Source organism: Rana temporaria, chromosome 4 (assembly GCF_905171775.1).
Source record: "Rana temporaria chromosome 4, aRanTem1.1, whole genome shotgun sequence".
NCBI classification, from domain to species: domain Eukaryota; kingdom Metazoa; phylum Chordata; class Amphibia; order Anura; family Ranidae; genus Rana; species Rana temporaria.
The window spans coordinates 120,213,800-120,234,738 of NC_053492.1; the positions used below are offsets into that span (position 1 = coordinate 120,213,800).

At 42.0% G+C, this 20,939-nt stretch overlaps 1 protein-coding gene and 3 non-coding genes across 8 annotated transcripts in view; all 4 read left to right on the forward strand.

The window, feature by feature from the left end:
* Positions 1-20,939, forward strand: part of ATG16L1 (autophagy related 16 like 1) — a 71,957-nt gene that overhangs the window by 27,713 nt on the left and 23,305 nt on the right. For 2 of the 5 annotated variants that reach the window (XM_040348959.1, XM_040348960.1), the window contains 5 exons: positions 8,146-8,248; positions 9,516-9,621; positions 12,430-12,500; positions 12,667-12,738; positions 14,821-14,941. In XM_040348959.1, the coding sequence (XP_040204893.1) occupies positions 8,146-8,248; positions 9,516-9,621; positions 12,430-12,500; positions 12,667-12,738; positions 14,821-14,941 (473 nt within the window). Of the gene's footprint in view, positions 1-1,458; positions 1,519-5,976; positions 6,022-8,145; positions 8,249-9,515; positions 9,622-12,429; positions 12,501-12,666; positions 12,739-14,820; positions 14,942-20,939 lie in introns of all 5 variants that reach the window. The other 3 variants (XM_040348956.1, XM_040348957.1, XM_040348958.1) reach the window with 3 other exon arrangements.
* Positions 8,361-8,637, forward strand: LOC120938434. Its single transcript, XR_005749051.1, has one exon.
* LOC120938433 lies at positions 12,091-12,353 on the forward strand. Its single transcript, XR_005749050.1, has one exon.
* On the forward strand, positions 12,798-13,067 carry LOC120938435. Its single transcript, XR_005749052.1, has one exon.

A 20,939-nucleotide genomic window follows, 5' to 3' on the forward strand; every position in this document is an offset into this window, starting at 1 on the left:
TATCTTTAATCCACCAAAAGGAATAAATTCCCCAAAATTGACACGTTTCATCCTCATAAATAGGTCTTGGTCATAATCATATTCTGAGTAAGGCCCCTTTCACACTAGGCGGACTCCGTCTCAGCGGAGTCTGCCAGCTCAGCGGGAGATCTCTCCACTGATCTCCAGTGAGCCGGCGGATAACAAGTCCCTCTCTGCTCACTGATCATGGAGGGGCTTGTGCAGCGCCGCTGTCTCCTATGGAGAGATCTGATGAAAACGGACAGCATGTCCGTTTTCATCAACTTTCATTCAATCCGATCCGCCATGGACAGATGGGGACTTATCATGATTGGATGGGGTCGGATGTCAGAGGACATGTCTCCGTTGACATCCGACGCTCCATAAGATTGTATGGAGCGGCCGTTCAGGTCCGCCGACAAAACTGACAGGCGGACCTGAACGGCCCGACCATGTGAAAGGGGCCTTAGGCTTATGAAGGCGGCTGAAACATGTACATTTTTAGGAATGATTGCTTTTTATGATTTGATGTATTAAATACAATTTTAATGCCAAGATGTCCTGGTGCCATATTTTTACTCTCTTGGTAAGTCGGCTGTAGCTCCCAAATTATTCTGTGCAGGATGCCACATTCTTGTATGGAAAGGTTAAGCTTAAATGTCCAAGTAGATGGTTAAAGAGACCCTATCGCAAAACCATTAATTCCAACAAAAATATCCCTATAATGTTATATCTATATTTAACGTGTTTCGAACATTATTTACCTATACAAGCCTCCCTTATGTAGACATCCAAAAGTCCTGCTGCTGGGTGCTGCCATTTTGAACATGTCGGCAGACTCAAATCTTTCACTCAATTTGCACTCTAGTATTTCCCTTTGCGTCATCTCCCCCTTCTTTAATGTAGTCCCTTCATGTTTGAAAAATGACCCTATATGCTCTGTGTACTCGGTAGAAGTAAAAATAAATGAATGTGTATTGTAGATAAGTGTTACTAAGCTTTTAAATCTTTAGCTAGTATATCATTGTCCTTGCTAAATATGCAATGTATTCTGAAAACTTGATTAAGAAAAAATCATATGAATACAGAATTTAAGTTAAATGTGAAAGTTCTGTATTGAAATGTACATTTCCACTAGTTTGTTGCGTTCCTGGTGAGATTTCTTTAGGTTGTGATGGCAGGGAGTGAATTTATTTCTGTTCCTTGTTGACAGCTTCTTTCCTCTGTCATTCATATATGCTTTACATAGTAACTAACCTGCATGTATGTTGCCTACAAACGTACACTTTGGCATTTCATGTAGGATCCATTTCATACTAGCTCTTTAGTTTGTCTTGCCTGTAGCTGAATGTTGTCTTGGTGTCTTGTAGGGTTTGTGGCCATTCATATATGAGTTGCAGGGATTATTTTGAGTTTGAATCTTACTGATGATTTGGCTTATTCCTCTGCCCCCTCTAGTAAGAGACTCTCTCAGCCTGGCGTAGGAGGCCTTCTGGATTCTATCACTAATATTTTCGGGTAGGTCTGCACTTTTCCTGTATGACATCCCTGTGATCTAGAGATTATTATTTCCATGGTGGTCTAATATAGAAGATGAAAGACCAATTCACTACTGTTTGTACAGGCTGCATATCGAAGTAGTGCTGAAGAGTAGAACAAGACCCAGTTTGTGCAGAACATTGCTGTGACTGATGTTTCTGTAGCTTTCAAAGTCTTCAAAGTGTATACATTTAAGGAACTATTTGTTCTTTTGTTAAAGACGGTGGTTTGGTTTAATTCCAGATATGCATATATTTTCACTGTACTGGCTGAAAAAGAGAGATGGCTTTAACTTTTGATCAAGCATACTTTCATTTCACTGATCTCTCATTCAAAACGCCAAAGGAAAATTCAGCTTTTTTTTTTTATGGGTTTCAGGATATGCACTTTTGTCCTGACTTATGTCAATCTTTGTAATCTACTACTACCATTAACACAGGGTTTGACAAATTTGCTTGGAATCTAGGAGCCAGCTAAAAAAGTTAAGACCACCAATGTAAGGAACATTCTTCCCACTGACCACCAATGTAAAGAACATTCTTCCCACCAATCACCAATGTAAGGAACATTCTTCCCACTGATCACCAATGAAGGGGACATTCTTCCCACTGACCACCAATGTAAGGAGCATTCTTCCCACTGACCACCAATGTAAGGAGCATTCTTCCCACTGACCACCAATGTAAGGATCATTCTTCCCACTGATCACCAATGTAAGGGACATTCTTCCCACTGATCACCAATGTAAGGAGCATTCTTCCAACTGACACCAATGTAAGGAGCATTCTTCCCACTGACCACCAATGTAAGGAACATTCTTCCCACTGACCACCAATGTAAGGAGCATTCTTCCCACTGACCACCAATGTAAAGAACATTCTTCCCACCAATCACCAATGTAAGGAACATTCTTCCCACTGATCACCAATGAAGGGGACATTCTTCCCACTGACCACCAATGTAAGGAGCATTCTTCCCACTGACCACCAATGTAAGGAGCATTCTTCCCACTGACCACCAATGTAAGGATCATTCTTCCCACTGATCACCAATGTAAGGGACATTCTTCCCACTGATCACCAATGTAAGGAGCATTCTTCCAACTGACACCAATGTAAGGAGCATTCTTCCCACTGACCACCAATGTAAGGAACATTCTTCCCACTGACCACCAATGTAAGGAGCATTCTTCCAACTGACCACCAATGTAAAGAACATTCTTCCCACCAATCACCAATGTAAGGAACATTCTTCCCACTGATCACCAATGAAGGGGACATTCTTCCCACTGACCACCAATGTAAGGAGCATTCTTCCCACTGACCACCAATGTAAGGAGCATTCTTCCCACTGACCACCAATGTAAGGATCATTCTTCCCACTGATCACCAATGTAAGGGACATTCTTCCCACTGATCACCAATGTAAGGAACATTCTTCCCACTGATCACCAATGTAAGGAACATTCTTCTCACTGATCACCAATGTAAGGAACATTCTTCTCACTGATCACCAATGTAAGGAACATTCTTCTCACTGACCACTAATGTAAGGATCATTCTTCCCACTGATCACCAATGTAAGGGACATTCTTCCCACTGATCACCAATGTAAGGGACATTCTTCCCACTGACCACCAGTGTAAGGGACATTCTTCCCACTGACCACCAGTGTAAGGGACATTCTTCCCACTGACCACCAGTGTAAGGGACATTCTTCCCACTGACCACCAATGTACGGAACATTCTTCTCACTGATCACAAATGTAAGGAACATTCTTGTCATTCTTCATTATAGAGGACCCAAAATTGACCCCTATCTTCACGATTGGCAGTGATGGGATGTACCCAATATCGACGTTTTCTCTGCCTCCGCTTCTCCTCCTCTTCTTCCTCATGCACTGCTGCTACTGCTGCAGCAGCAATGACAACTGCGGTGGCAGGAAAAGGAATAGCCTCACACCATGTATGTTTTCATTGGTTAATGCCAAAGTTGTTGCAAAGTTGAAGTTGTACTGATCCCAAATCGCGGCCGCTTAATCGCACGACTTTGAAGTCGTATACATGTGAAAGGGGCCTTAATCGACTTGGAAAGTACTGAAACAAGTTTAAGGATGATGGCCCTGGAGTATGCAAAGGTCTACTAAATAGAACATTTGATTTGATGATGTGAGTTTGTCACCCCTTTTTTTTTAAGGGAATATGTGGGAAATTCTTGACTCCCAATCCTTAGGATAGACACGTTCACTGCGGCAAAAATCATTAACCTATGGGGGCACATGGGGACAGCTTTTTGGTCACATTTCTCACTAGCCTCTTGCCGCCTTATTGTTGTCCAGTAGGGCCATCTAATGCATTTGGTGGACAGTAAAAAGAGTTCATACCTCACAAGAGTGACCAGTAATAGCCAGTTGCATGCTGGATGTTTTTACTGAGCTAAAATACAGCCTGTCATTGTAATGTGCCTATGCACACAGGCGTGTAAACAAGCACCGTGCATTCCTAAGTAAAAATCTAATTGAAAAATCTGCATTTTTGGTCAGTAATTTACGCCTCATGCATGCAATGCACTCAAATATGTGCGATTGTGCGCAAATGACCATTTACATACTGCAGAACAAATGCATAGGAAAGAAAACGTCAGAAAGATGCTCAAACAGGAGTATCGTGTGCAAGAGGCCTTCCTGTTGCTTGTACAAATATTCGCCTTTGTTGATCTGTTGCCCACCCCTATGTTGGACTGCTTTTGGACATTTTAGTATACATCTTGTACAACCGTATAAGAATTATTGTGTCCCTCAATGGATGTGAAAGAAAATAGGATTTTTAAACTTGCTGTAAAATCTTTCTTGGAGTCCACAGAGGGACATGGGTCCCTGCATTCTGTTTATTTTCATGCCCTAAGTACTGCTTTGCTACAAATCTGAAGCTTGATGGTTGTGTGCTTTGTTAGCCAATAGATTTATTTATTTATTTTTTGTCACCAGCTTCTGCTTCTCAGGTAGGCAACCGTATAACCTCCCAGTTGAGAGTTCTGACAATTCGCGCGTCCCTTAGACTCGCAAGAAAAGGATTTTACGATTAGTACGACAATCCTGTTTTTTTGCCAAAGAATTTGGCCGTTCAGTTCTGAGAGTTGCATCAGTCTGCTCTACAGCACAGACCCCCCCCCCCCCCACTTCTGAGCACTTACTGGTCTCTCCCACACCCCCAACGTTTGACGAGAAACAGACCCAAGAGCTTGGCCTTGTGTCATTGGGCTCTCCCCTTGCCTACAAATGAACTGATTGGATCCTTGTTTCTAGTCTGAGCTCTACTGTGCAGGGACTGCAGGAGGCTAATGCCAGTTCAAATTCAGGTACCTACACTGCTTGAGTTAAAAATGTATTTAATGTTTTGTTGCATAGGCTAACTGTGGTCTTTCTTCAACTTTTCTGATTAAAAAATAATTTAATTATTTATTAATACAGAGCTTCTATTTTTTTAAATGTGCTTGGGGTTCACCTTTAAGTAACAGGGCCCTTTCACACGGGGCGGATTAGTAATGATCCGCTCCGTGTGTCCGCAAAGCTCAGCGGGGATCCTCCGTAAAATCCCCGCTGAGCTGGCAGCTGACAGGGCGGTCCCCGCACACTGTGCAGTGACCGCCCTGTCTTTCCTCCACTCCCCCCTATGGGGAATCGGATGAACACGGACCGTATGTCTGTGTGCATCCGATCCGGCAGACGGAAGGAAAATAGGATTTCTTCTGTCCGCAAATGCTGATCTTTGCGGAGGTGGACAAATTACGAGTGTCAGCGGATGTTCATCCGCTGACACCCGTAATCACATAGGGACCCATGTATGTCCTGTTTTCACCCGCAAACGGACGGATGAAAATGCGGATATACGGTCCGTACATGTGAAAGGGCCCTAACAGGCCCTGTCCTCTCTCCAAGGCCATAACTGTCCAACCCATGACTGTGAAAGGAGAAGCAGAAGGCTGATGAACATATATCTTTGTCATTCTGCTTTCTCCTATCAGCATGTTGGTATATGAGTACTGCAGAACAACAGACTGGCTCCTTGTGCTGCTTCTCCCTCTCCTGGTCTTAGTTCTGCTGTACAGAGACTGCAGAAGGCTTGATACTAAGCCAGTTTCAGGTAATTACACTGCTTGCATTTGAAAATATATATTTGATGTATTAATACAAAGCTGCATTAATTTGTATCTTTTATATCTGCCTGGACTTTAGCTTTAAGGATCAGGAGCCGTTTTGGCGGTAAGGACCTCCCACCAGGTTCCTTTTAAAATCCACATGAAACCGATTTTGAATAGCTTGGGGTTGTCAGGATTGAGTACCATTCTTTGTGCCCAAAGAGTTAATTTCTATCTTCTGTTTCCTGCTTCCCTCCCTGCCCTTCCTGTGTATGGCTGACCTCTGAACTCTCCCTACAGCCTGTCTGAGTCTCCCCTCTTGGGTCATCATTCTGACACTGCCAGGTGAATCTTGCTTTCCTCACTCTTCTATCATTCTAATTCCTGTAGTGTGTAGGGAATGATGGTTGTGTTCTTCCTTAATCTTTCCCTTTCCCTTTCCATTTGCAGATAGAAGTAATATACTCACTCTGTTTATTCTGAATTAAAGAAAAACTCCACCTAAGGGCTGTGGGTAAATGCAGTTGGTAAAAAAGACAGAACATTTTTGCTTATCCACGTTACCCTCCCACATATAAATGTTTGGTGACAGATCTTCTGCCAGCTCTGTGTCAGAATTGGGATTTACACAGTATGATGTACTGTCAGCTGTGTGTCATGAATTTGGCCTAGATGGTATGGTCTAATTATTATTTACCCATACCCAATATTCCTGGCTGGAGTTTTTCCTGATTTCAGCACCCATCCATGATACTTGAAAATGTTAATAAACCCAGAACAGCAAAATGTATCTATTGTAGGTCTGTATATGCAGTAAAGCATGCTTGTTATACTCAATGTGGAACCTAAGGGGTTAATCCTCTGAATTGTGTAAAAAAAAAAAAAAAGTCTGTTTGATCCTGTCTTCTCTGATCCTCCCCTTCTTCCACAGTCCCCAAACCATCTCTTGATAGAACAGAGCCTTGGGGGGCAATCTGCACATGCTTAGTTTGCTGTGTATTGTTAGAGAGTTATTTCATTTATTTATTTTCTTGGGAGAGTGCATGTGATCAGCACAGGACAAATCCGCACTGTTTAGACAGAGCGTCAGGGGTCCTGCATCCTCAGGGGAATCGGGAGAGAATGAAAACTTCTCCTACTAGCTTTAACCAGACACTGATAGAAGTCGCAAGACTGCTCTAACTGCTAAAGGGAAAAGGTATTTTAGCAGTTTTATATTTACTAAAATTATTGCATTTCCATGTTCTGTGTACTGTGGGAGACCAAATATAGTGAATGCAGGTCCTGGTTTGGTAACACTTTAAGTTTCTTGCTGCTTTATATGCAGCCATGAAAAAATTAAGTTTAAAGCCTCATTCACACAGGCATCCTACAGTGTACACCCCCATGAGGGCTGTGTTTGCCCACAAGGGGATGCGCAGGTATTCTGTACATTCCTGTTTAGGCAGTCCTGGTCATGTCAGTTTGGACGCAGCGTCTGCATGGAAACAGCCGCTGCTCCCATTTTGACAGCGATGTGGGTTCTCAATCCAGAATGCAGACAAGTGTATGTTTGGTGCCTTGAACCTGCATGGCTGTTAAAATGTGAGCAGCGTTAATAGGACTGCCTACATGGGGATGCACAGAACACCTATGCATTCCTGTGTGGGCTAACACAGCCCTCTAGTGGGTGTACGCTGTAGTACACCTGTGTGGTTGAGGTCTCAAAATATCGATGACCATTTCAGTTTTATAAACGTCTTTACTACTTAGTAATATTGAGCAGCTAAAGCTTTTTCTCGGTGTTGGAGGTGTCTTGCTAGTTACACAAGTTCAATTTGCCTTAAAAATCAACAAGTACGTATTGTACCTGCCTGCGGACATTAGTCTTGCTTTTTATGTAATTAAAGATATGAGTTTGCATCCCTGATTTAGATGTGAACGTTTTGACTGAATGGGTTGCTTCTATGAATTATCTGAGAATATTGCTGTTTTTTGTTTTTTTAAAAAGACAGCATTTAATTTAATATTGTAGCAAACTCATCGTAGTTATGGATGGATTTGCAGGTGTGAACAGGCCTGGTTAGCTCCAAGTGTAATATTTAGTATATGTACAGATAAGGCTGGAATTATTTTTAAAGACCTAGGGAGAAATAATAAATTAAAACTGCCATTGACTGACTTTTTGCTGTTCTTTTATAAATTCTTGGAATTATTTAATTTATAAACTTGAAAGTAGCCTGGTCCAATGTATATTTAAGTACGCAGTTTAAATTATTCCAAGGGCATGATTATTTAATATAATTTTTAGCTTTTTTTTCCCCTCTGTATTCTGATCACCTTTTGTTTCAAAATCTGCACTGAAAGGGAAGAGAAAAGTAGGCTGGGCCTCATTTATTATTCGGGAGGAGTTTACCACCTTCTTTTGTTAGGATATAAGGGAGTGTGGTACAGTCTATCATTCTTAACATATGCTAATCTCTTTTTCAGGAGACGGTCTATACCCTCCTTTCCATCATCCCAAGACTGTGCAGATGCTCAGGCTGGTGGGAATCAGGAAGTACGAGTTCCAGTTTCTGCTCTCCACATATTTGTAAGTAGTCATAGCTGTTTGTCTACATTTCTTGGTTTGCCAAGTATTTGAACATCTTGGCTATTATTGTGATTTATTTATTTAGGATCTTGCTTCACTGTGAAGCGAGGGAGGTCAGTGATGAGTTGTAAAAGGTCTGATGGCACTCTGATTCTCTCACAGCCCATTCATCTCCCAGCAGACTCTGTTTTTGCCCCATATCACTCTAGTTGTGTTGTATATGGCACTGGAGACTGCTGACATAGTTGGATACTCGTTATGCAGTGTTACCTGAAGTATAAGGTAATGCAGCTGAAGCGGTAATCCCACATACATTTTTAAGGAGACTGGGGAGTGCAGGTGGAATCTTTTGCAGTGCATGATCAATTATGAGTTTTCAATCTGAGACCTCTGCGTGTTTTTTTATTTTATATATGTACTGTATATACTCGAGTATAAGCCAAGTTTTTCAGCACATTTTGTTTTTGTGCTGAAAATGCCCCCCTCTGCTTATACTCGAGTCGCCTTCTTGTGCCTGATCTCCTAGACTTTGGGGACCCGGTAATGGCCTGTCGTAGGTCCCCTGGACCCGGACCTTGGCACACGTATAGCCCCATTTCTCCTCTACAAGGTTGCAAAGTTTGTTGTCTGGGGGACCTACAGCTGGGGAGCACCGTTTTTTTATTTCAAACCCGGGCACCCCTTCCATAGACTCCCATGTTAAACGTCAGTCTCGTCATGGGCACAGTGAGGCATGCAGGAGTCAATAAGTTTTCCCATTTTTTTTTTAGTGCTAAAATTAGGTGCCTCGGCTTACATTTGGGTCGGCTTATACTCGAGTAATATACGATATTGCCAATATTAGCGTTCAATGCATATAAAACACCATTCCACTGTAAAATACACTTTTATAATAATCGGTGGATGCTTATGTTAAAGTCTCAGTTTATTGCCATTTAATAAGCTTGGAATAAAGTTTTGTCGTGTTATCTTCGGCACCAAGCTAACCTGTAGCCCAATTTCCCACAATGCAGTTAACCTTTTCTCCACTGAAATAACAAATAATGTAAGATAAGAGACAGCACTCGGCTACATAGATAAAGTTGGTGGTAAACATCCCAGGTCCATCAAAGTATGAGAATTTAGGAACCTGTTTTTTTTTGGATGTCCCTTTGATGAGGATTTATGTTTAGTGACAATGTATTTGCTGTTTTCTGAAAAGCTTTTAAATGTAGTCATGAGTTATTATTGACGTCCCCATAATTTGTTTCCAAATAACTTGACAAAGGATGCCCATGATGGAGAAGTTAATGCTGTCCGGTTCAGCCCAGGCTCTCGGTTATTGGCAACAGGCGGAATGGACAGGCGGGTGAAACTGTGGGAGGTTATTGGAGGTAAGTTCACACTTATCCAGTTGGCATAAAAAGAAGACATTTACTGTTGTATACAACTTTTCTATGATGCTTCTAAAAGTGCCTGGGAAGGTTTAGAAGTTACCTTCAAGCTTTCTGGAAGGTTAAAACAATCTCTTGCACAAGAAAACCTACCTATGATAACTGCCTTATGAGCAAATTACTGAATATGCTAATTTTATCTTGAATGTTTTTGTAAATCTGTTTGCTTACACATCCCTTGAGTCTAGCCTATGCTAGGTAGTTAATTGTTTGAGGGTAACTGTTGTAGTAACTGTTGTAGTTACTTTGTCATGCTGCTTTGATGAGCTTTGCAGTCGCCTATTCTTTGCAAATAAAAATAGAAAAAAACCCAAACCACTTTATCATTTAGCTAAAAAGGATGTTTGCAATATCTCCAGAAAATAAACAATTCTCTACAGCAAAGCTTGTTAAAATCCTTGTACTGTATCTAGTGGGTGTGGGGGTTAAACAGAGATGGTGCTTCACTTTAAAGGGAATACACATGCGCCCAAGATGGGTTCTGACCTGGTGACAAATGCCTTCACGTTATGCTTGTAGTTTTCTTTGTAGGTATATTTGGTTCATGCCTGTGTATCATCTGAGGCTATTCACTGGGTGTATGGAGGGTTTACATCCACTTTAATAAAACGCCACCAGCTGCTATGGGTTATTTTGGATCTGGATGCTGATTTTTGCCTAGAAAGTCCTTTATTCAGCTTTCCATAGTCACGTGATTTATCACTATATTAAAAAGTGTAGAGGGAACAATATTACATTTGCAGGTAATTTTAATTTCCTTGTGTTTTTCTTAACACACTAAATGAGGTCTTGCGATTAGTTTTTACTCTGTCTTCGTTGTTTGCCGTTGTAGGAGTGAGATGTATTTTCCTACAAGGTGCGTGGGCCAGGTGTGCTGTCAGACATAAAAGAAAAATTAATAAATACAGAAAATATGTTGCAGTATCACTTTAAGGAATCCATATGTATATATTGTATGATTCACAATAAATGTGCAGAAAAAGTAACAAGTGCATCCATTCAAAGTGCAGAATTTACTCTCCACTCTGAAGGGCAGAGATCTCCAGTTTGATCAGCGAGGAGAGCTCTGAGGGCTGATCGGAGGGAAGGGACAGACACCCCATCACACAGGATAAGAGCTGAGCCTGTCAATCATAGGTTGTGCACTCCTCGTCACCATTTTTCTCATGGTGTCAGAAAAACTTATCAGAAAGTGACTACTGATAGAAGAGGAATGAGATGGCAGACAGACGTGCTCTGGATTGAGAAAAGTACACACTATAAAGGGATATGCTTTGTTCATATTTCATTTCTGAGGTTTACAACCACTTTAAAGTGGAGGTTCACCCTATAAAAAAATTCTAACCATACATCCAGCCCAGTCCTGCATATAAAATGACACTAACCTTTTTTTTTTCTTTGCCGTAGATATCGTTTAGCCGTGGAATTCACCGCGGCTTCCGGGTAGGGAATCCCGCGGGAGTGGGCGTTCCTATTGTTATGCCAATTGATTGACATGCTAAACGACGGCGCACACAGCGCGTCACGACTTCCCGAAGGAAGCTCGGGTCGGCTCGGCTCTATTCGGCACCGGTGCGCAGGCGCCGAATAGAGCCGAGCTTCCTTCGGGAAGTCGTGACGCGCTGTGTGCGCCGTCGTTTAGCATGTCAATCAATTGGCATGACAATAGGAACGCCCACTCCCGCGGGATTCCCTACCCGGAAGCCGCTGTGGATTCCACGGCTAAACGATATCTACGGCAAAGAAAAAAAAAAGGTTGGTGTCATTTTATGCAGGACTGGGCTGTATGTATTGTTAGAAATTTTTTATAGGGTGAACCTCCACTTTAAATAATAGTGAGAAAAAAAATTCCACTTTTAAATATTCCAAAAGCCAAGTGTAAAATGCAGCCAGTGTCTCTGGCAATTACGGATAGATCCCTCCACTTTACCAGTGACCTCCACAGCATATTTTGCACCTTTATTATGAAATGCATGACCTCTATGATGATTTTTTTTTTTTAAGATGGCGTATTTTTTTTTTTTTTCTGTATTATTATTTAATATCTGTTAATGGGTATTTGTGGATGCTGCTTTCTGTTTTTACAGAGATATATATATATATATATATATATATATATATATATATATATATATATATATATATATATATATATATATATATATATATATATATATATATATATATATATATATATATATATATATATATATATATATATATATATATATATATATATATATATTAATTTTTGATATATGTAATTTTCACTGAGCGCAGAGTTAACACAAGTTTTTTTTTAGTTAGTGTCTTTGTTTAATAGGTAAATGTGTTTTTTTTTTTTTTCTTCTTCTTCTTCTTGGTACTTTCTGTTGAATTTTGCCCTTTTTAATGAGAAGTAGATTTAGTGGTCTATGATGAACTGTAAAAGGTCTGATTGCACTTCTGTCACCCTGCAGCCAGTACACTCCCAGCAGTCCCTGTTTACTTATCAGGCTCAAGTTATGCCTTGCTTAGTTTCCAGGAAATGCTGACACTTTTGGACAGCTTGCTTTATGTATCTCTTAGATTTGCAATGCATAACGGCAAGAGCTTTCCAACATAAATGTGAAATATGGAGTTTGGTGAACGGGAACAGGACATGCATGATCTAAAATATTTATTCTGAGACCTCAAGTTTGTCTTGTATTATGTCTTTTTCTTGTGACTAAAATAGTTTCTTAAAGCTAAAATTCTTTCTCGTTACAGATAAATGCGAGGCAAAGAGTTCGCTAACGGGGAGCAATGCTGGAATTACTAGTATAGAATTTGATAGTGCTGTAAGTAACCCCCATTTCTGTTTGATTCTGCATATATTTGTTTGCTCTTCACGTTAGATACTGTACACTTTTTCCCACAATTTTATTGCAAGTTAAATCTAGAAAGAAATCTTAAACCACGAGATGCCTAATACATACCAGTATAAATGTTTTTATTTGTTTTTAGGGCACCTACCTATTAGCTGCATCCAATGATTTTGCGAGCAGAATTTGGACTGTAGATGATTACCGACTTCGGGTACGTTTTTTTTTTTTTTAAACATTGTGTTAGATACTAAATTATTTTAAACTAAAGGAAGTCTGTGATGACTAGTAAAAGGTCTGATAGCACTGTATGTTTTCAGTATACCTCAGACTCCCAGCAGTATCTCTGTGTTTTCCAGTCCTGCTCTAGAAGTGCATTGACTGGTAATGACGTCTGCTGACAAATAGGATAACCCAGACATTCACTGCTCCTTTAGTATTGGGAGCTGTGCTAATGAGGGGGATCCAACACTAATTTATGCCATGGGGTCTGATGTGTACAATAGGAAATACAGTGCATGAAATCTTGAAGAGACTGAGACTTCTCACTTGAAAAGTTTGTGAATTACATTTTTAAGGTTTTACAGTTAAATGCTTTTTGTTGAAGGGAACCTGTGCTTTTCAATGCAGACTTTAATGTTGGCCCCTGATGCTGCTTGTATTTAAAGAGTTTGTTAACCCAAAAAATTAAAGGCTGGCATAGCACACCGTGTATGTTTTATTTAAAAAAGGAGCGCTGTAAATACTGTATCAGCTGTCTTCAGGCCGGTCACGTGATTCGCGGATGCATTCCAGCTCTGACGGGTGTCTTCTGCACAGGAGATGAGCGACTACGTGATCTCCCTCTGACGTCAGAGGGAGATTACGTCCCCTCCCACAGAAGACTTGTAATGCAGCTGGAAAGCAGCCACGAGTGATGCGACCAGCCTAAAGACGGCTAATATAAAGTATTTACAGCGTTTTTTTTAAATAAAGCATACACAGTGTGCTATGCCGGCCTCTAATAGAGGCTTGTTTATATGCCTTAACCACTTAAGACCCGGACCTTTTATGCAGGTAAAGGACCTGGCCAGTTTTTGCGATTCGGCACTGCGTCGCTTTAACTGACAATTGCGCGGTCGTGCGATGTGGCTCCCAAACAAAATTGGTGTCCTTTTTTTCCCCACAAATAGAGCTTTCTTTTGGTAGTATTTGATCACCTGCGATTTTTATTTTTTGCGCTATAAACAAAAATAGTGCGACAATTTTGAAAAAAATTCAATATTTCTTACTTTTTTGCTATAATAAATATCCCCCAAAAAGATCTAAAAAAAAAAAAAAATGTTCCTCAGTTTAGGCCGATACGTATTCTTCTACCTATTTTTGGTAAAAAAAATCGCAATAAGCGTTTATCGATTGGTTTGCGCAAAATTTATAGCGTTTACAAAATAGGAGATAGTTTTATTGCATTTTTATTAATAATTTTTTTTTTACTACTAATGGCGGCGATCAGCGTTTTTTTTTTTTTTTTCGTGACTGCGACATTATGGCGGACACATCGGACAATTTTGACACATTTTTGGGACCATTGTCATTATCCCAGCAAAAAATGCTATAAAAATGCATTGTTTACTGTCAAAATGACAATTGCAGTTTGGGAGTTAACCCCTACAGCGCCACCTAGTGGTTATGTGTGACCTAATATGGTTTTCTAACTGTAGGGGGGCGGGGCTGGACGTGTGACATCATTGATCGTGTTTCCCTATATTAGGGAACACACGATCAATGAAGCTGCCACTGTGAAGAATGGAGAAGCTGTGTTTACACACAGCTCTCCCCGTTCTTCAGCTCCGGGGACCCGGCGATCGGGTCCGCGGGTCCCACGGTCACGGAGCTTCGGACCGGGTCACGGGCGCCCGCCCTTGACCCACGGCTGGGCACTTAAAGAGGACGTACAGGTACGTGCTTGTGCCCAGCCGTGCCATTCTGCCGATGTCTATCTGCAGGAGGCAGTCCTTAAGTGGTTAACCACTTTAATCTCCTTTGCTCCTCTAACACTTATTTTGCCTGTGGGATATGAAGACCCCTTGTGTAAGTCCCAAGTTTCAACCTAAAGCTTACACAGAGCTAAGGACTCTTAAGTGGTTACCATGTGACATCCCCGGATGCTTGAGTGGCCAGTTGCCAACCACCAGCACTATGTGCTACATGCCTAGGGTCACCTAAGACTCACCTAATACAATTTGCTTTAGGCTTGTGTATAGCTTATGACCTTTGAAAGGTATATCCTTGACCTGTATTTACCTGATTCCTTTAGCACACCTTAACTGGACATAGCGGGAAGGTTTTGTCTGCCAAATTCTTACTAGACAATGCTCGAATTGTTTCTGGTAGCCATGATCGGACGTTAAAACTCTGGGACCTGCGCAATAAAGTCTGTAAGTAATTTGTTTTTAAGCGAACTGAAAAAAAAATGTGGGGTTCCTCTCCTGAACATTTTTATTGCAAAGTCTGTTTGGGTTATGTTTATTATCACAGGTTTATTTGTTGTCCGTTAAAGGACGCGGGGATGAAGTAAAGTCACATCTCCGTTTTTAGTAGTGTCCTAGGCGTGAATGCTTTTTGACGGCAACAGCATCCGAGAGCCAAGTGGTAGATTGGCTTTGGCTGCCGACATTGCGGACGCGCTGGACAGGTAAGTGTCCTTATTTTAAAAGTCAGCAGTTGCAGCATTTGTAGCTGCTGACTTAAAAAAAAAAAAACATCAGTGGACCTCTGCTTTAAAAAAGAGGAGGATCAGAGAGACATGATCACACAACCTTTACGGTGCCTTGAAAAAGTATTCATACCGCTTGACATTTTCCAATTTTTTTTCATGTTGGAACCAAAAACTTAAAGGGTAATTCCAGTTTTAAAGCGGGGGTTCACCCTATATAAAAAAAAAAATATTTTTTTTTTCCCTCTAGCATTAAATCCGGCATAGTAGCGGGAGCTACACTATGCCGGTCTTAATTTTTTTTTCCCCGTACTCACCGTTATATCCTACATAGAAGATTCCGGGGAATGGGCGTTCCTATGGACAGGGAAGGTGATTGACGGCCGGCCGTGGCACGTCACGCTTCTCCGGAAATAGCCGAAATAGGCTTGGCTCTTCACGGCGCCTGCGCATAGCCTGTGCGCAGGCGCCGTGAAGAGCCGAGACCTACTCCGGCTGTCTTCGGGGAGCGTGACGTGCCAGAGCCGGCCGTCAATCACCCTCCCTCTTGCTAGGAACGCCCATTCCCCGCGGCAGACGGAATCGTCAATGCACGATATAACCGTGAGTACCGGGATAAAAAAATTAAGACCGGCATAGTGTAGCTCGCGCTACTATGCCGGATTTTATGCTGCATTGTTCTTAAGGAGGGTGAACTACCGCTTTAAATAAAAAAAGTAAAAAAAAAAAAATCCCCTTGCTGTATAAAGCATTTCAATGCTTCTCTGTAGATGAACTACCTGTACTGCTTGCAGTCTGCACGGTCCTTCAGGTGCAGCACTGTACCCATGTGTCCATCCCTGTGATAAGGCACTTTTCTTTCTTTAGATACCGTACACCACGCTATCTGGCTTGTATATGGTATCTCTGTGCAGCCCAGCGCCAGTTTAGTTCCAGACTCCCGACTAGCACTGCCCACACACTGCCCACATTGCTGTACTGTGTGGGGGCGGCCTCCTCTACCAATATACATGTAGTCTCTGTAGCTGTGCCCTCTGCTGTTCGTGCCTGTCATGAGGACTTCAAGCTGCACTCACAGACCTTCCTCCTCTCTCCCAGATGAAGAGCAGCTGCAGACATCTTTTTGTATCCGCCTGACTCGCCTCCACCACCCACTCCTCCCCCTACTCAATGCCTTTTGGCAGTGGCAGAGCCGAGCCTGCAAAAACACAAGTCCCACCTGGATACAGTCGCTGCTGAGGGGTGTGTGAGATGAGGGGGAGGGGCTGAGTGACACAAAGGGGAGGGGCCAAACGAGCACAAGAACAGGAATGGTACAATAGGATCCCACAGCCTCAGTAAAAGGTAGGGCAAATTGCTTCACTGTCTTGGTATACAACCTGTACATTATGGGGACAGGGTTCCTGAACGCATGAGGACATAATGGTTACTGAGAAGGGGACATGAAGGCAGTCAGAGAAGAATACATGGGGACAGAGCACAGGAAATGGGGACAAAAAAGAAGGCATGGTGATTGGTGAGATGAGATGTGGACAAAGTAGGCAAGATGGGAACAGAGCAGAGAACATTGGGAAATGAAGACAAGCAGAGCAGGAAACATTGGGACAGTCAGTCTGGGTTACTAAAACCCAGTGCCCTACAGCCTACCTGAGCCTGCCCACAGTGCCTTAAATGCATTGAATGGACAACAATTTAAGAGGGAAGGGCAACTGGGAACCCTAAGATAAGGGGGAGTGAGGAGTACAAAGATACAGTCCTGATCAAAAGTTTAAGACCACTTGAAAAATGGCAAAAAATCATATTTTACATTGTTGGATCTTAACAAGGTTCCAAGTAGAGCTTCAACATGCAACAAGAAGAAATGAGAGTGAGACAAATCATTTTTTGAGCATTCAATTTAATGAAAACAACGAATAAACTGAAACAGGCTGTTTTTCAGCTGATCAAAAGTTTAGGACCACACTTCCAAAAAAACCCTAAACCCCCCCAAAACAGAAATCCAACTTCCAAACATGAACTCTGTAATGAGTAGCTCCGCCGTTATTGTTGATCACTTGAGGTGAGGTGAGGAACATTTCTCCAAGTGGTGAAGACAGCCGCACATAGGCCATCTACTGTCTGGAACTGTTGTCCATTTTTGTAAACTTCCCTTGCCATCCATCCCCAAAGGTTCTCAACTGGATTTAGATCAAGGAAACACGCAGGATGGGCCAAAAGAGTGATGTTCTTCTCCTGGAAGAAGTCCCTTGTCCTGCGGGCATTGTGTACTGTAGCGTTGTCTTGTTGAAAAACTCAGTCATTACCACACAGACGCGGGCCCTCAGTCATGAGGAATGCTCTCTGCAACATCTGGACATAGCCAGCGGCCGTTTGACGCCCCTGCACTTCCTGAAGCTCTATTGTTCCACTGAAGGAAAAGCACCCCAGGCCATTATGGCGCCCCCTCCACTGTGGCGCGTAGAAAACATCTCGGGTGGGATCTGCTTGTCATGCCAGTAACGTTGGAAACCATCAGGACCATCAAGGTTACATTTTTTCTCATCAGAGAATAAAACTTTCTTCCACCTTTGAATGTCCCATGTTTGGTGCTCTCTTGCAAAGTCCAAACGAGCAGTTCTGTGGCGTTTTAAGGAGAAGAGGTTTTTGAAGACGTTTTTTGTTTTTGAAGCCCTTCAGTCTCAGATGCCGTCTGATGGTTATGGGGCTGCAGTCAGCACCAGTAAGGGCCTTAATTTGGGTCGAGGATCGTCCAGTGTCTTGACGGACAGCCAATTGGATCCTCCGGCTCAGTGCTGGTGGAATTTTTTTGGGTCTTCCACTTGACTTTTTTGTTCCATAACCCTCAGGATCATTTAAGAAATTCCAAATGACTGTCTTACTGCGTCCCACCTCAGCAGCGATGGCGCGCTGTGAGAGACCCTGCTTATGCAGTTCAGCAACGTTCAAAACCGACCACGTTCAAAAAGGGAGAGTTTTTTTGCCTTTGCTATCACAACATGTGACTACCTGACAGAAAATGACAATGAATCCACATCTTTGCACAGATTTGGCCTTTTAAAGGCATGTGGTCCTAAACTTTTGATCAGCTGAAAAACAGCCTGTTTCAGTTTAATCGTTATTTTCAATTAATTGAATGCTCAAAAAATGTTTTGTCTCACTTTAATTTCTTCTTGTTGCATGTTGAAGCTCTACTTGGAACCTTGTTAAGATCCAACAATATAAAATATGATTTTTTGCCATTTTTCAAGTGGTCTTAAACTTTTGATCAGGACTGTATAAGGGGGGACTCTGCAGACTCTAGTGTTAAGAGGAACTCTGATGTAAGGGGGAACTAATGTACAGAGGGAATGCTGTGGACTGTAATGTAAAAGGGGGTGGTCTGGTGTAAAGGGGCAACACTGGAGACTCTGATATGAGGGGGGACTCTAGGAATCTGGGCACCCTGATGCATAGAGTAATGGTGGAGACTTCGATGTAAGGGGGTGCACTGATATAAGAAGGGATTCTGATAAAAGTGGGAGGGGGGGGGGGGGGGAATCAGTGGACACTGATGTTAGGAGGGACTCTGTGAATACGGATATAGGAGAGGACTCTGGGGACTGAAGTAAGGGGGGGGGGTGGGTTTAATGTGAACAAGGTTAATGCTGACTGCTGCACTTTATATGTTTTGTATTGTACTTATTCCTCACCTCTGCTCTCTAAGACCCCTATCACACTGAGGCATTTTTCAGGAGCTAAAGGGCTTAAAATAGCACCTGAAAAACGCATCCCCTGTAGCCCCAGTGTGAAAGCCTGTACTGACCCTGCCTGTTGTTATTGTTTGGTAATGTATTTTTTTTCTGGTGATGGCATCATTAAATACACTATAAACCTATACTTGATGTCTGTGTCACTTTCTTTTATTTTGTAGCAGTTGTGTTTGTTCTAGAAGGCTGTTAAGGCTGTTTTATGTGACCCAGGTGTTCGCAGTCTTTTGCATTAGGGTGCGCACCCCAAAGCCCACAAACAAAGCTGTAGAGGCTATGCACATGCCGCAGCTGTGATGCTATGCCACAGCAGAAATTTTAGAGAGCAAAGCAATAGTTTTTACAATTTTCGATTTTTTTTTTTTTTTTATTATTATTTTACATTTTTAAGTGCTTTGTTGTCTCACATTTAAGACTGAGCCTTATTTGTACATTTAAATAAACAGGAAGTGCTTACAAGCTTCCTATTCATTTTGCAAACTGAGGCATAGTAGACGGTTTACTGTGCTTCAGTTATGAATGGGCACAGGAGCAATGGGTACTGCTCACTCACTGTGTTCATTTAGAACAGGAAGGGACCAGTAAATGGCATATTTACCAACCCCTTGCCCTCTGATCCCGTTGAATCGCAGCTGAAGGGAGGAAGATGAGGCAAAGCCAGCAGTAAATGTGAAACGCTTACAGGCTTCCTATTCATTTGCAAACTGAAGCATAGTGAACACAGATCACTATGCTTCAGTGAATGGGCACATGAGTGATCGGTACAGATCTTTCAAAGTTTTCATTCAGAACAGGAAGAAATTTACATATTTACCAGCCCCTACCCCCCGATCCCTCGGCAGCCCAGCTGGAGAGTGGAAGCTGAGTGCTGCAGGGGGAGGAACAAGAGGATTGGTGTCTGTAATAAGACCCCAGCTGGTCCTCCTGCCCGGGCTCCTCTTTTGAATTGATAGGACCCGAGCTGGTACAGGAGAGCTGGCTGTACTGCCATTTCAGTGGCCCTGGGGCACGGACGGGTTTATTAGGGTGTGCCCAGGCACACTCGGAACGCCTATGCCTGTGGTATCATTTTTTGGTGTTGATTATGTTTTGGGTTTTTCGTTATAAATTTTTTATGCCAATAAAAAAATATTGTTTTTGAATATTACAGGATTACAAGCAGTGCTAATGTCACTTTTGATTGTCAGATTTTGCAAATCATCAGTAGCTTTGCTAATTTGCTTTTCATCCTAAAGTAAAAATGTATGGCTTTTTCTTTTTGAGTATCTTTTTTTTTTTTTAATCGGATAATTTTTATTGTGAACAAATACAAAAAACTTTTTCATTTTACTACAAAAAACAAGTCCTATACTGGAGAGGACACAAAGTTATCCAGGTTAGATGTCCAGCCAGTCATACATGGCATATGTTTATACAGCAATAATTGCAACCGTGCATTTAGAAATAAAGAAATAATTGCAATACAAGGTACCTGAGGTTGTAGTTCTTTGGTCTTGTTACATGTAGTGTGTGTCCTCGTTATATCCTTATTTCCTATTCCACTCCGAGCGGAGCAGGAGTGCCACCATTCCCTAACCAGCGGGGGTGAAGTACTTCCCTTCAAGAGTAATTTTATACACCCATGAAGCGCCGTTGCGTCCTCTCCCCTTATTCCTTACAAGTTCATCTAGGACTAGGTAATGGGGGTTAAAGTGAAGTGGGTGCTGGTGGTGTTCTACCACGAGAATTCTATTTTGAACCAGGCGCAGTGGAGCTAAACCAGGGATGTCCAGCCAAGCATCCCATATGTTTGCAAATTTTCTCAGGCTACCTCGATGTTTGTATGTTAATTGTTCCATAATAAGAGAATCCTTTACGGAGGCAGTCCATCCTGTATGTGTAGGAGGCGCTGTTGATGGCCACTTTCTAGCTATAAGTTTTCTTGCTAGGAATAATACCCTAAGAATGGCAATATACGTATGTGGTGTATACTGT